The sequence below is a fragment of the Urocampus carinirostris genome, chromosome 5, assembly GCF_059441175.1.
Source record: "Urocampus carinirostris isolate Australia breed hairy pipefish chromosome 5, RoL_Ucar_1.0, whole genome shotgun sequence".
NCBI classification, from domain to species: Eukaryota; Metazoa; Chordata; class Actinopteri; order Syngnathiformes; family Syngnathidae; genus Urocampus; species Urocampus carinirostris.
In genome coordinates, this window is record NC_142353.1 from 2,377,575 (window position 1) to 2,390,948 (window position 13,374).

At 38.2% G+C, this 13,374-nt stretch overlaps 1 protein-coding gene across 1 annotated transcript in view; it reads right to left on the minus strand.

The window, feature by feature from the left end:
- Positions 1-4,522: 4,522 nt before the first annotated feature.
- hectd4 (HECT domain containing E3 ubiquitin protein ligase 4) overlaps positions 4,523-13,374 on the minus strand; it is a 43,781-nt gene continuing 34,929 nt past the window's right edge. Inside the window, exons 75-76 of the mRNA XM_088335320.1 lie at positions 11,623-11,845; positions 4,523-9,891 (exon numbers count right to left, since the gene is read on the minus strand). Of these exons, the coding sequence (XP_088191446.1) occupies positions 9,755-9,891; positions 11,623-11,845 (360 nt within the window). The 3' untranslated portion in view covers positions 4,523-9,754. The remainder of the gene's footprint in view (positions 9,892-11,622; positions 11,846-13,374) is intronic.

Below are 13,374 nucleotides of genomic sequence, written 5' to 3' on the forward strand. Positions count from 1 at the left end.
TTGCTTTATTCCGATTTCGAAATCTTCGTTTGGTTTGGAAATTTCTGAATTTCGGTTCATTTAGCAATTTGCATTCTCGGCAGCCGGTCAGAAGACTGCATCGAATAACTTCGTGCTTCTGGAATTTCCAGAGCGTTATAAGGTCGCGCATTTGCATATAATTTTCCAAAGTAGACGTACAGAGAACACAAGAAAAATTGTAAAGTGGTTAGGAATCAAGCCAAAACGTCAGCCCCAGAATATTCAAAAGAAGCTAACAAAATTTATGACGCTACAAAACATAAACATACATTAAAAGCATCGTGAAAAGAAGAGTTCACGTGGCTTGTAGCAGACGATGCAACGCAAACATTGCATGAATGAAGATGATTAAATACAGGTACTGATGGCAGATGGAAAACAGCGATGTTATATACATGCAATGAATGTTATAAGTAGATTTATAATAAACTTAATTTTAAAGTGTTGTTCTGTTATATATTCTAATTATCAATCCTTAATACTTTGCAACAATGTTTTTTTGGGGAGATTAGTTGTCTTATTGTGTTTCAAGTTGTGAAAAATGGGGCAGGCAACTTTGTGGCTGGGCAGGCAACTTTTCAGAGTTGTCTGCCCTGGTGTTCGGTAACTTTTTGTCACGAGTTTCAGACACTGATATAATCTTTGGCTTCTTTAAGGTACTTTTGAAGATAAAATCATACAAAGGCACATTGAAAGTATAATCAAACTATAAATTTCTTACACCGTTATCTTGTTTTGATTTTGAATACGTTTTCCCTGCAAGGAAAAGAAAATGAATACTGGTAGACACTTAAAAGTTTCAGGAAAGTAGCTTCAAATTAGCACAACATGAACATTGAAAGAAGAATGACTTAAGGCCGCAGCCATTGCATTCCTCAGTGTCATGATAGAGTTTCATGATGGTGTGCAACAGAAGTTCTATACGGGGGTCAGCACTTCTCAGGCCACGCTACAATTTTACATCTGAAGGAGGATTGGCTGATGCACCGGGGGTGTGCTCTATTTCTTGACTTGTTATTGGTCGGCAATTTTCATAATGCAACATGAGCTCTTAATCAACTGAAACACTATAGGTCAGCAATGTCCGACACACAGGAAGCATGCAGAATTCATAAGAATGATTTAAAGCAGTGGTGTCAAAGTCATTTGAGCCGGGGGCCATATGCTAGAAAAAAAATCTCACAAGGGCCGGACTAGTAGGTTTAAGAGAGAGAGGGGGGGGGGGAGATAGAAAGAGAGAAGGAAAGAGAGAGATAAAAAGAGCAAAAACAAGCGAGACCGAAAAGGGGAAAAAGAGTGAAATAGAGAGAGCACAATTGAGAGGGATAAAGAGAAAGAGAGAGAGCATAATAGAAAGTAAATAAATGTAGAGACAGATAAAGAGAAGAGAAGAAATAGAGAAATAAATGGAAAAAAGAGAGAAAGATGAAAAGAATGAGAGAGAGAAAAATAGTGGGAAAGAATGAAAGAGAGATAAGGAGGGAGAGAGAACAATGGGGACTGAGGGAGAAAAAGAGTGAGAAAAAGAGAGAGAAAAACACAGGAAAAGGGAGAGAAAAATGTGAGAAAGAGACGGAAAGAGAAAGAAAGTAGGTGAAAAAGATCACAATGAGAACAGTGAGAAAAAGAGTGAGGGTGAGAGAGAAAGTGAGGAAAAAGGAGTGACAGAGAAAGAAAAAAAAAGAGAAAGAGCAAGATAAAATAGGGAAAAGGGAAAGGGTGAGACATAAAAAGAGAAAGAACAAAATAGAACGAAAGAGAACTAGATACATTGATTGGAATAATGAGAGGGACAAAGAAAACAGAAAGAGAAGGAGAGAAAAAAGGAAAGGGAGAGCGAAAGAGAGAGAAGAGGAGGAAAAAAAGAAAAAAAAGAGGGAGAAAGAGAAAGAAATACTGCTACAGTTGCTTTGCGAGAGGTTCCTGGCTTGCAATGGATATGGATTAAAGCAACTAAAAAACAATCTGAAGAGCCACTTGGAAGCCAAAAGAGCTAGCTCTTTTTAGTCAGCAGAGTTCAAACTCCGACAAAGGGAAATGCTGAGAGAGGCTGCTTCCTCCGTGGGGACCAACTCCCACACTGTGTTCAGTAGGGGGCAGGAGAGTCAATGATAGTGTCAGCTGACATACACAATATTCTAAGAATGGGATAGCATATGCGCTGCCCAAAATGCACTCATTACTACATCCACTTTCGTTGGGTGGTCAGAGCTTGTCCATGGGTGGGCAATGCCCCTGGGTTCTATCCTTGTTTGTGACTACTTATCTTTTTAACCAGGTCTTCTCTGTGATGAACACAATATGTTTGCACGGATCATTAAAAATGAGATTTTTCTGCTTTCATGTTAAGACGATAGAGTGCTGTATTTTCTCAGCTTCAGTAGGCCCAGCTTGATAGCTGTATCTGATATTGTTATTCAATGCCAAAACTCTTATTTTGTGTTTCTTTTTTATTTTCAAAAATACTATTATTTATTGCTCCAACTTGAGTTTTGGCGAGTTGGTTCAGTTGTAAAGCTGAATGGTCTGCATTTATGTAGCGCTTTTCAAGTAACTGAAGAGTTCTCAAAGCGCTTTACAACAAAATAATCCTTTATATCAGGGGTCTCATGGGCTATTTGAGGCCGCCGACTCAGAGGACAAAGGCGTTCCTTTTTCTTGCCCAGCACCATCTTCACTGAAGGGAAATACGATTGCACTATCTTGTGACATTTTACAAAAAAACCCCAGCTTGGCGTGGCACGGCGGATGAGTGGTTAGCGCGTCCGCGGCTCAGTTCTGAGGTCATAGGTTCAAATCCAGCTACCTGCCTTCCTGTGCAGTTTGCGTGTTCTCCCCGTGCCTGCGTGGGTTTACTCTCGTTCAATGTTCCCTCTAAGCTGCGTGTATGCGCAATTGCGCACTGCCCAGAGCTTTTCCCGCGCACAAGAAAATCTAGCCAGCTCCCAAAAATGAGGGCTCGAAATTGCCAATTAAGAAGCCAATTAAGTCAAAGTTACAGTGCATCTAAATGTGGTATTTTGAGGTCAAGGTCGAAGTAGAACGAAGTTGAGTAAAGTCAGTAGAATTTTTTGAGAACTGGCTTCTTCGGCTCGGCTCACTAAAAAGAACCGTCTCTTTCGGGTCCCAAACGGCTTTTCAGATTGTTTTTGCTTCTTAATCACTACACGACCAAATATTATGTGAAATTATGCACAAAATGACTTAAAGGAAGAGGGGGAAATAGAACAAAAGAGAAATGAAAAATGAAAAAGTAGTAGGAAGCTGAGAAAAAAAACAAAAAGAAGAGAAAAAAAGAAGGAAAAATTCAAAAAAAAGACAGAAAAAAGAAAAGAAACAAAAAGGATAAAAGTAAATAGATAACAAAAAAGCAAGAAAAAAGTAACAGCTAGGAAAAAATAAACACAATAAGATATTTTTTAAAGGAATTTTTAAAAAGTAAAAAAAGCAGGGACAAAGAAGAAAAAGTTTGTGTTCCATTCAAAAAATTTCCAATTATATCAAGTCAATCTTGTTGCCAACATTGTACTTCCCACTAAAAAATGTGATTAAATACAATTCTGTATCATGCAACCAACTAAATAAGCCTCCAAAAATGTTAATATTATGAGACCAAAGGTACCAGGAAAAAAAATGGAAATCTTGTGAAAGAATTGTAAAAACAAATGATGTTTGTAGGCCCTGCAATCGTACATTAGTTAATTCAATCAAAAGTGAAAAATTTGCATTGCCGGAAACTCAGCAAAATGTACGGTAACTTGATGTCAAGTTTTGGACATGTTTGATATTGATTTCGTTGCCACACTTGGGATTGCAGTTGCTCACTGTTATTTTAAGCGTTGCTCACCAACTTTGTGTGAACACGCAAACCTGTGAAAAATTAGAGGGAACATTGGTTGTCGATCTCTTTGTTCCCTGCGACTGGCTGGCAACCAGTTCAGGGTGTCCACTGCCCACTGCCCGGATATAACTGGGATAGGCTCCAGCATCCACGTGACTCTACTGAGAATAGACGGTGCAGATAATGGATGGATAGAACACTGCTTGCACCTCGTTTGGAATTGATTATTTAAGACAAATTTGGCTGTCAAAATGAGCAAGAGGGAGACACATTTTAGGTGGTATATTTATAGTGATATTGGAATGCTATGTTTTTTCTGGAGACAAAGTTTATTGAATTTGTTGAAAAATATATTGTGTGGCTTTCACGAAAAAAAAAAGTTTTTCTTTTGTGGCTTTTTGGGCCAAAAGGTTTCCTGACGCCTGGGTTGACTGAGAACCAGCACCAACTGGTGTTCTCAGCTAGCCACTTGATAAAGGTGTCTGGTTTACAAGGGTTGGTGATGTAACAGGAGCCAGTAAGGGAGCTTACATAAAAAGCAAGGCATATAGGGGACAAAACACGCTTACCAAACATTGGCCACCATTCTCTTAAGAACAGAAAACAAAACGCACAAAGAGCTTGACTATGCCGTTAAAATTCAAAGTCAACTGGACTAAGTCAAGTTTTTGTTCATGAAGACTTTTTTATTATGACACGCAAATCTCAAATGCCATCTGTTTGTTTTTTTTTACATCAGTACATACAGTCCATATTAGATGTTACGTTTTCGATGTGCAGAGGTAAGACAAAAAAAAAGTGAATGCAACCATAAATAAATGTAATAAATATCAAGTAAATGTACAGCAATTTTTCATTCTTAATGCCTTCTCCCATATGTCAGGCATTCAATTCCCCCGTGGGAGGAAGTAGAAGAAAATGTTTTCCTAATAGCAGCGGTATAGTCGACTTTTCGTACAACAGAATCCAAACTAGAAGTCTCTGGAATGGTCAACAATGCAATGTGTCACAAATATAGTAAATGCAAGTAAATTGCAAGTCACTGAAGACCTCCCAAAGCGCTTTACAATGTGCTTCACATTTAAACCCGATCAGGTCAAATGGTTTTACTCACACAGGAAAACATGTTGCACCATAAATTGTAGAAAAATAATCCAAAAAGGAAGACCCCATTGCCACAATAAGAATCACAAAAATCAAGAATAATAACATTTACTGCAACAAACTTGATATCCATTAGACATCAGTTTGTTCTTTTTTTAAATTTTACTGCAAGATAGTGCAAACCAAAAGGTGAAATACTACACAAAAAAAATTGCACACTAAGGTGAGTCTATTTACATTTGTTCTTCTAGAACAGGGGTCTCAAATGCAGTGCTCGTGGGCACCAGGGTGTCCCATAAGGACAGTTGGGGTACAGAGTTGTTCTGAAAATAGCTCACCAGTGCTTGGTCATTGGGATTTTCAAGTACATTTTTTTCATTGGTTGACTGAGTTTATTTACCCTATATATATATATATATATATATATATATATATATTTACCCTATTTAATAATAAAACCTATTATGACATAATAATAACATAGGTTATTATTCTAGAAAAAAAAAATCCTGTTCGTGGGCTTCATTGACAAAAAATATATATATTCAAGTATTGATAGTTGTCGTTAAACAATTCATGTCTTAAACAAAGGTATTTATTCATCTTTTTTTAAATTTAAATTTGTTTTACAGTAAAAACAACAAACTCCAATTTATGGGATTTATAACGTGAATAATAGAAAATTTGCATTTTTTTAGCTAGCTATCAGACCTTTTAACATTTTTGGCCAGTTATTTAGTTATTTTTTTTAACCTATTTTAGCTAAGTTGCTATTTTAAATATTCATATCAAGCTGGGTTCCCTTTGCGCTAATTAGTAATAAAAAGTACTTTGACGCCTGAAAAAGGTTGGAGACCCCTTTTTTAGAATATTTTTACACAGACAAAAAATTTAAGTTTATACATATAAAAAAAAAGCAAAAATATTCTTTTACCAAACACCATAACAAGGCAGAACTGAAAAGAACCTTAATCGCACCTTCTAACCCAAACCACCAGCAAGTTTATTAGAGCGGAGAGGGAAGAAGTCTTGTTTCACATTCAGTAGCTCAAGCACAAAAATGAGTGAGGCTGCTCATGATAGCGCCACCTATCACTGGTCGTCCAATGGATAAGATTCTGTACGATTGCCAACTGTGATAATCTAGATGTGTCGGCACGTGTTAAGACCTCTCGGCTTTGTTATAATCTAGATGTGTCGGCACGTGTTAAGACCTCTCGGCCTTTTGGCTAAGATCAAGTGTAGTATTCGCAATGATTGCAGCAAGGCTTTAAGGCTAGGACCTTAGCTTGGCCTTTTGGCTGAGAGTAAGAGTCCCGGCTCCAAGGCTTTGTAGCGTATTATGAACTGACCGATAATGGATAATGAATAACGAAGATAGATCAATAACCCTTAAAAATCCCTCCCCCCCTAGCTCCTGTCTCACAACACATGTCGTACCGTACTTCAGCAAAAGCAACTTGCAGGGCTTTATCTGGTGGAGCGCTTATAGCAGGGGTAGAGTACCTATGGCTAACGAGCCATATATGGCTCGGAGATAAAAAAATTACGTATCTGCAAATCTCATCGATGGCATTCCAATTCTGCTAAGTGTGGGTTTGATTATAGTGCGCACATAGATGACGTAGTGCTAATAGTATAAATGGCTCCGTCCAGTATATAAAGAGCATACTACGCACGACGGTCAAGATGTCACACCAACAGAACCCGTTTTGGCTGTAAGTCGCTAAGCAAACCCTTATGGAAGCTCATTAAAGAATTTAGGTTTACCGTTGAGACTTCATGATGAAAAAGCACAGAACAAACTTAACAGACAGAAACGCCAGCCAAGCACACGGAGCAATTTGATTGGGTGAGCGGTATGGGTGGGCGGTGCTCTGCTTACAGCACCCTTTTTTCTACTCAGCGCTCTCTGGACCAAAGCTAAATATATAAGCATCCTCGTTTGCAATATTGTGTGACGATTTTACACAATAACACTGCTTGCAATTGGTTTTGAGACCATAATTTATGAAGGAATTGGCCTAAACAATCTTAATTGCGGGAGTGTGACAAGTTTAAAGTGGTATATTTGTTGATGAGGGCCACAGGCTCTGGCATTATTCTTCTTCATAAACTATCAAATCATCTAACGTACACATGAAATGAAACGTGCTGAAGAATAACATTTTGTCTGATAAGCTGATTTGGCAGTTTTGCTGAAATTTCTCTTTTGAAAAATATGGTATAATTAGCTAATATGGCTCTTTGGTCAAATAGGTTCCCGACCCTTTGTCTATAGGACCACCATGATGCCAAAGCTACTAGCACATTGAAGAGAAATGATTTATTAGAGTGATAGTTGACCTAGATATTGTATCAGTATGACGGATTCTGGTGTTTTTCCTTTATTTTATTTACATAACTACCGTAATTACCAAACAATAAGGCGCATCAAAAACCCGAACAGGTGTACAACCCAGTGCGCACTTTATACCGCAGACTTCAGTGGATAAAATTGAAAATGCATTCAGATATTAAAGTTGTGCATTACTACATTATGTTTTACAATATACTTCTGTATTTTAGCAGAGATTACTCAGGCGATACCCAACGCATGTCCAAATCGCAATACATTGTATCGACGGGATTTAAACACGGTTCGTGGCGATGCGGATGCCAACAAGTAGTACAGATGACACACAAAAAGGCATTCTCATTATCACACTGTTTTTACTCACAGTGCCAGAAACACTGATTTGCATGGTGCTGATAACTAACAGGTTAAAAGTCGTCCCTCCACTTCTTCACCTGTGCGTCAATAACGTTGCAAAAGACAGAAACAGAAAAGTGTCTCTCAACAAAATACTATGCAAGCTCTATTACCTATAAAAATATTATTAATAATATTAATACATTTGAATTCAAAGCGCCTTTCAGGACACCAAAGGTCGCTGTACATGGAATATCAAACAACAATAAAACAAGGATAAAACAGGCAATTAGTAAATACCAAGTAAAAAAATTGTTTAAAAAAGGGGGTGGCATGTGAAGCAGATAATTTTGAATGTACAAGTCTAAAGAGGTTGTTGTGAGACCAGATTTTAAGGGTGGACAGAGTGGCGGAATTCCTGAGGTCATGTGGTAATGAGTTGGAGGTCTGGGGGACAGTGTAGCTGAAAGCTGTGCTCCCCATGGATTCGAGACAGGCAGCGGGTACAGTGAGATGGAGGAAGATCAGAGGGAGCGGGATGGCGTTGCAATGCTATTCATCCACATTAAATCGAAAGGTTACACACAGGGGGAAGAAGTGGAGAAACTGTTTAACCCAGGGGTCAGAGACCTGTGGTTCTACCGCATGGGGCTTTTTTGAGCTGCCCTCGTGACTCCCAAGAGATTTTTCACAGATGTTTGAAAATGAAAAAAAAGATGAAAGAGGGGAATATCTAATGATTTTTTTTGGTGTGTGATGGTTCTCTTTAAATAACGGTGTGTAGTTTGAGGTGTCCTTAAAAAGTTGAAATTGAAATACTTTCCCTATTAAGTATGTGTTGGGAATTGCCAACTGAGTTCAAAGAGCCCTTGTGCTTTATTTTCCATTGCGCCTATTTGCTTTTATTTTATGTTTAGCAGGCCTGTCTGGGGCCAAACAAACGCCCAAAAGAATGCAAGACTAATCACAAAACATTAGTTACTCTGCTGCTATCTCCTGGCTCAAAGTCATGATTGCAGGCTTGGGTTTTCAAATGACGTACCCCACCTTGAGTATTACATATTGATTAACTTTTCTGTATTAATCAGATTTTTGAATACAAAAATATTTTTTATGAGGCTTTTAATTTAGACATATTTGTTGAAGGTTTTTTTTTTTAGTCCATTAAGACTTACAAAATTTTGGGTTGACAACTTCTGGTTTAACCTGTCCGAAAGTTCTAGACAAATATTTTTCTTGCGCCGTGAGTAAAAGTAGTGTGATATTAAGACAAACGTTAACGCCTTTTCATATGTCATCTGTAGCACTGTTGGTCTGGTGAGAAAAAATCCGCAGGGCTGCGATCCATGATGTATTCCCTTTTAAACAGTATTGTGCAATTTTAAACAGCGATACTTATCGGATTAATCATTTCACGACTATATGCCGTAGATGTATAAAGGTAGCTGGAGTTTCAATTTCATGCGCCTTTTAGTCTGGTGACCCGAATATATAAAAATATATGATAAAAGATTATTTTCTGCTGGTGCGCCATATAATCAAGTGCACCTTATAGTGGGGAAAATATGGTAACAATATCACAGCCCACACTCATTAAACCTCTTTCATACCTCAATGCTGCAGTATCTGCAAAAGGCCCTCAACTCCATGTAAAGACATGTTTCCCATCTGATGGACCTCAGGAGTAGCCAGCTGTGTAAGACATTAGCTGTTTGGAACAAAACCTTTGCACTGATTCACATTTCAGCGCTACACTCCAGACCTGTATCAGACTTTTAACACAATAAATAATTGTAAGCTTCTCTACCCATCCAAAAGCTGGGGGGAAGTGATAAATAACCAGTGTAATAGATGTTCCACTCCTCAGTGCAACAAGAACAGGAACACTCACCAGATGCGGTTTGTGATGAGCGTTTGTAATATCCTTAACAACGGAGTAAAGAATAAATATTGAGGAAACCGTCACGAGCAAAGTTAAAGATTCACATGCAAAGCGTTGAAATCTTCTAAAATCAAACCTGACTAAAATAGAGCGGATCTTATGAAAGTCAGCAAGCTCAAGTACTTTGAGAAAAATAGGGGGCAGTTGTCAAGTCTCAGCCACTGAGTGGGTCCTCGCGGTAGTGAATGGCGTAGCGTAGTTTTTCCAGCATCACGTCCAGAGAAGTGTACTGAGGCAGTTTGACCATGAACAGGCACGTCTCCACGCGGATGTAGCGAGCGTCGGGCTGACCTGCCAAGAATGGAAAAGACATGTTGCACAGTTTTACCAATTCATGTAAACATTATTTTGTAGCGATATTTGATTGGCTTCACCTGTGTATGTAAGTCAAGGGTCAATGAGCTTACCGAACAAATTTTGTGTTCCAAAAATTTGTGCTAAGGGTATTCAAATCAATAAAACAACAAGGGTGCACAAACGTATGCACCTGCCTACTTTTTTAAAGTAACTATTGCACACTTTCAGTAAATCCTATAAACTTCATTTCACTTCTCTGATATCATTGTGTTTGTCTGCTATTTGATATATTTAACTGAAATTGCTGATCCGAACAACCAATGATTTATAAAGGAAAATCTTGAAAATGATCAAGGGTGCCCCAACTTTTGCATATGACTGTACATACATACATATATATATATATATACATACATATATTATATATATAGTAATCCCTCGGTTATCGCGGTTAATGGGGACCAAAACCACCCGCGAAGAGTGAAAATCCGCGAAGTAGCGACACCCCTTCAAAAATGCTTAAAAAATATATATATATATTTTTTAAATGTTATTTTATTATTATTATTTTTTTAGACCCGGTTTATGGGGACCAAAACTTTCCGCGAAAAGTGAAAATCTGCGAAGTAGCGACGCCCCTTCAAAAATGCTTACAAAAAATATATATATATTTTTTTAAATGTTATTTTGTTATTATTATTTTTTAGTCCCGGTTAATGGGGACCAAAACCACCCGCGAAAAGTGAAAATCTGCGAAGTATCGACGCCCCTTCAAAAATGCTTTAAAAAAATAAAAATAAAATAAAAATATATTATTTTTGTATTGTTTTATTTCATAATTATTATTTTTTACACCCGCAAAGCTCTGTACCCGCAAACGTGGAACCGTGAAGTAGCGAGGTCCCACTGCATATTATGTAGACACTCACACACACACACACACACGAACACACACACACATTTAAATTCCGACATAATTATTTTTACTTTCTAATGACAAAGTTGTAATATTTTACATACAGACGCTGCCCTACTTACAAACGGTTCCGATAGTTCGCAAGTTGAATTTGTTCATAAGTTGCTTCAGTGCTATTATTTTGTATGTTTAAGGTTTATACAAGTATGTTTAAGGCTTGTATAAGTAACCTGTACTGTTTTGTACTAAAAAAAATAAACATTTATTAAAATAATATGCTCTATAAAGATTAAAAAATAAAGCTGAGTTTAACTTACTTTTGGAAGATGGGCTTCAAGAGGTCCTCCTCCGTGGTTTGAGAGTGGACGGAATAAAAGCGATCCAACTGTTTTTTTCAACCGCGTCAAGCTTTCTTATTCCACTTTCATTTCAAAAGAAACGGCTTGCTTCTTCCCTACACTTTACACCAACCATATTGAATGGATACAAAGAATAAGAACATCATAGTTCTTAGCGTGCCAGAGATACAGTACAGATAGTATGTTTACACATAAAGTAGAAGCCAAATTTCTTCCCCAGGTTGGATGCTGGGTGACTTCTCACAGGGCCACACGGCGGAAAGAAGCACTACAGTAATGTCCTGTACTCGGGGAAAAAAGTGCACACAATACAAAATCTAACTTACAGCAATGTACGGATATTTTTCGAAATCCCAAAACTTTTTCGTGTATACCGTTTTTCCTAAGTCGAAATAAGTAGGGGAGCGTCTGTATATCGCAAGGACAGTCCCCAATGCTAATTACCATTACCTGCTGCTCCATCAGGGGGCGCTATCTTCATGGGGTACGGCGGAACATGGGCAGTATCGGGTCCTCCGTCTTTGCAGGGACACGTGAAAGGGATGCGTTCCTGGTTGCAGGCAAATTTGATGAACTTGCAGAGCTCCTCCTGAGTGAACATCTCCAGAGCCGTCCAGAAGAACTCAATGTGCTGGTCTGTCTCCATCAGCCCAACCTGATACATTGTGTGAGCCTAACAAAAAAAGGATGTGGTCATGACTACATCATGAGTGACACAAAGATTATAAGGCAGGGGTCAGGAACCTTTTTGACCCAAAGAGCCATAAAAGCAAAAATATTAAGAATTTTTTTTTTGAGAGTCGCGCCTTATAGTTTAAGACAATATTCAATAAAACTGCCATTGCACTCTCCAGACAAAAGCTAATTCTTTAGCTGTTTTTTTCACCGTGCAATGTTTGATGAAATAATAACACGGGCATTACCAGGGGGGTGGCAGGGGTCGTCACTGCCTTCCCATGGACATGCTCTGCCCACCCAAAGAAAATTGGATGTAATGGGAAATGAAAATAGGCCAACAAATGACCGAAAAAATTTAAAGCTGGGAAAAAAATGACGCGTTAACGATTCGTGTTATAATCTTCAATTGAACGCGTGAAAATATATAAACGTAACTATTACAATTTTGCCCAGCGCACGCCCCTGAGTGTCAAGCCGCATGGTTCCAACAAACGAAGAAGAGTCACTTGAGTCTTTCCTGAGGCTAACGTGACGTAGCATGCGAGTGATGAAAAAGAGAACGAGTACAAGTTTAGGCGGACAGTTTCGCTTTAAAACATTGCCTGATGGGAATCTCGACAAGGCAAAGCTGAATTTAATTAACATCCGAGCATTTCTTCCCCGATGTATCACTTGAAAGCTAAGCACCCCGATGGGGTGGTGCAGTCTGGCAGCGGACCTTGTCAAACAACTTTGGATCCGTTTGGTGCAAGAGATGGGTGTTCTACAATGTTTACATAAGGAACTTGACTATTTTGTTTATAGAAGATTTGTCAAACTTTTTGCACTTTTCCTTTACTTGGTATGCATTTTTTTGTTAAAATATTTACGACAGCTTTACAGCACATTTCCAGTTCAACAATGTTGACATAAAGTACTTGAATATCTTTGTTATTAAAGATTTGGCATTACAGTCTATAGGCACATCTACTGTACTTGGTATAGGTCTATACCATTTGGGATCATAAATGTAATCTTATTTTTCTATGCATATTTTTTCATATTCACTGCCATTTGTAAAATCTAGATTTAATAAATTAATCACGATTAATTTCACCTTGAGTGCAGACGGCGCTGGGCGAGAAGGAGTGCGCGCGTCCTGTCCTGTGTATACGTCCGACATTCACTACTGCTCACCAAATCAAATTGCTTTAGGGACTTTTCTAGTGCATTTGGACAAAAAGTTTGTCCTGGGTTAAAGTTTGTTTGGTGGATTGTCATCATAAAGTGTCCCAACGACGAACATAGATTGTTCAATAAGCTTCCATATGTAGGATTATTTAGTGATTTACAGCCAAAACTGAGTATGTTGTGTGACACCTTGATTGTAAACTGTGGTTAAAATTAAATACTGGACCAAACTATGAAAATTTTTAAAGAGTCTGTTTCGCATGCGTGACAGTCGGTTGCTGATTTAGTCAATATATTAAATGATTGGGCAAGTTTTATTTCATCTTTGAGCCATATGTACTCATGAAAGGAGCC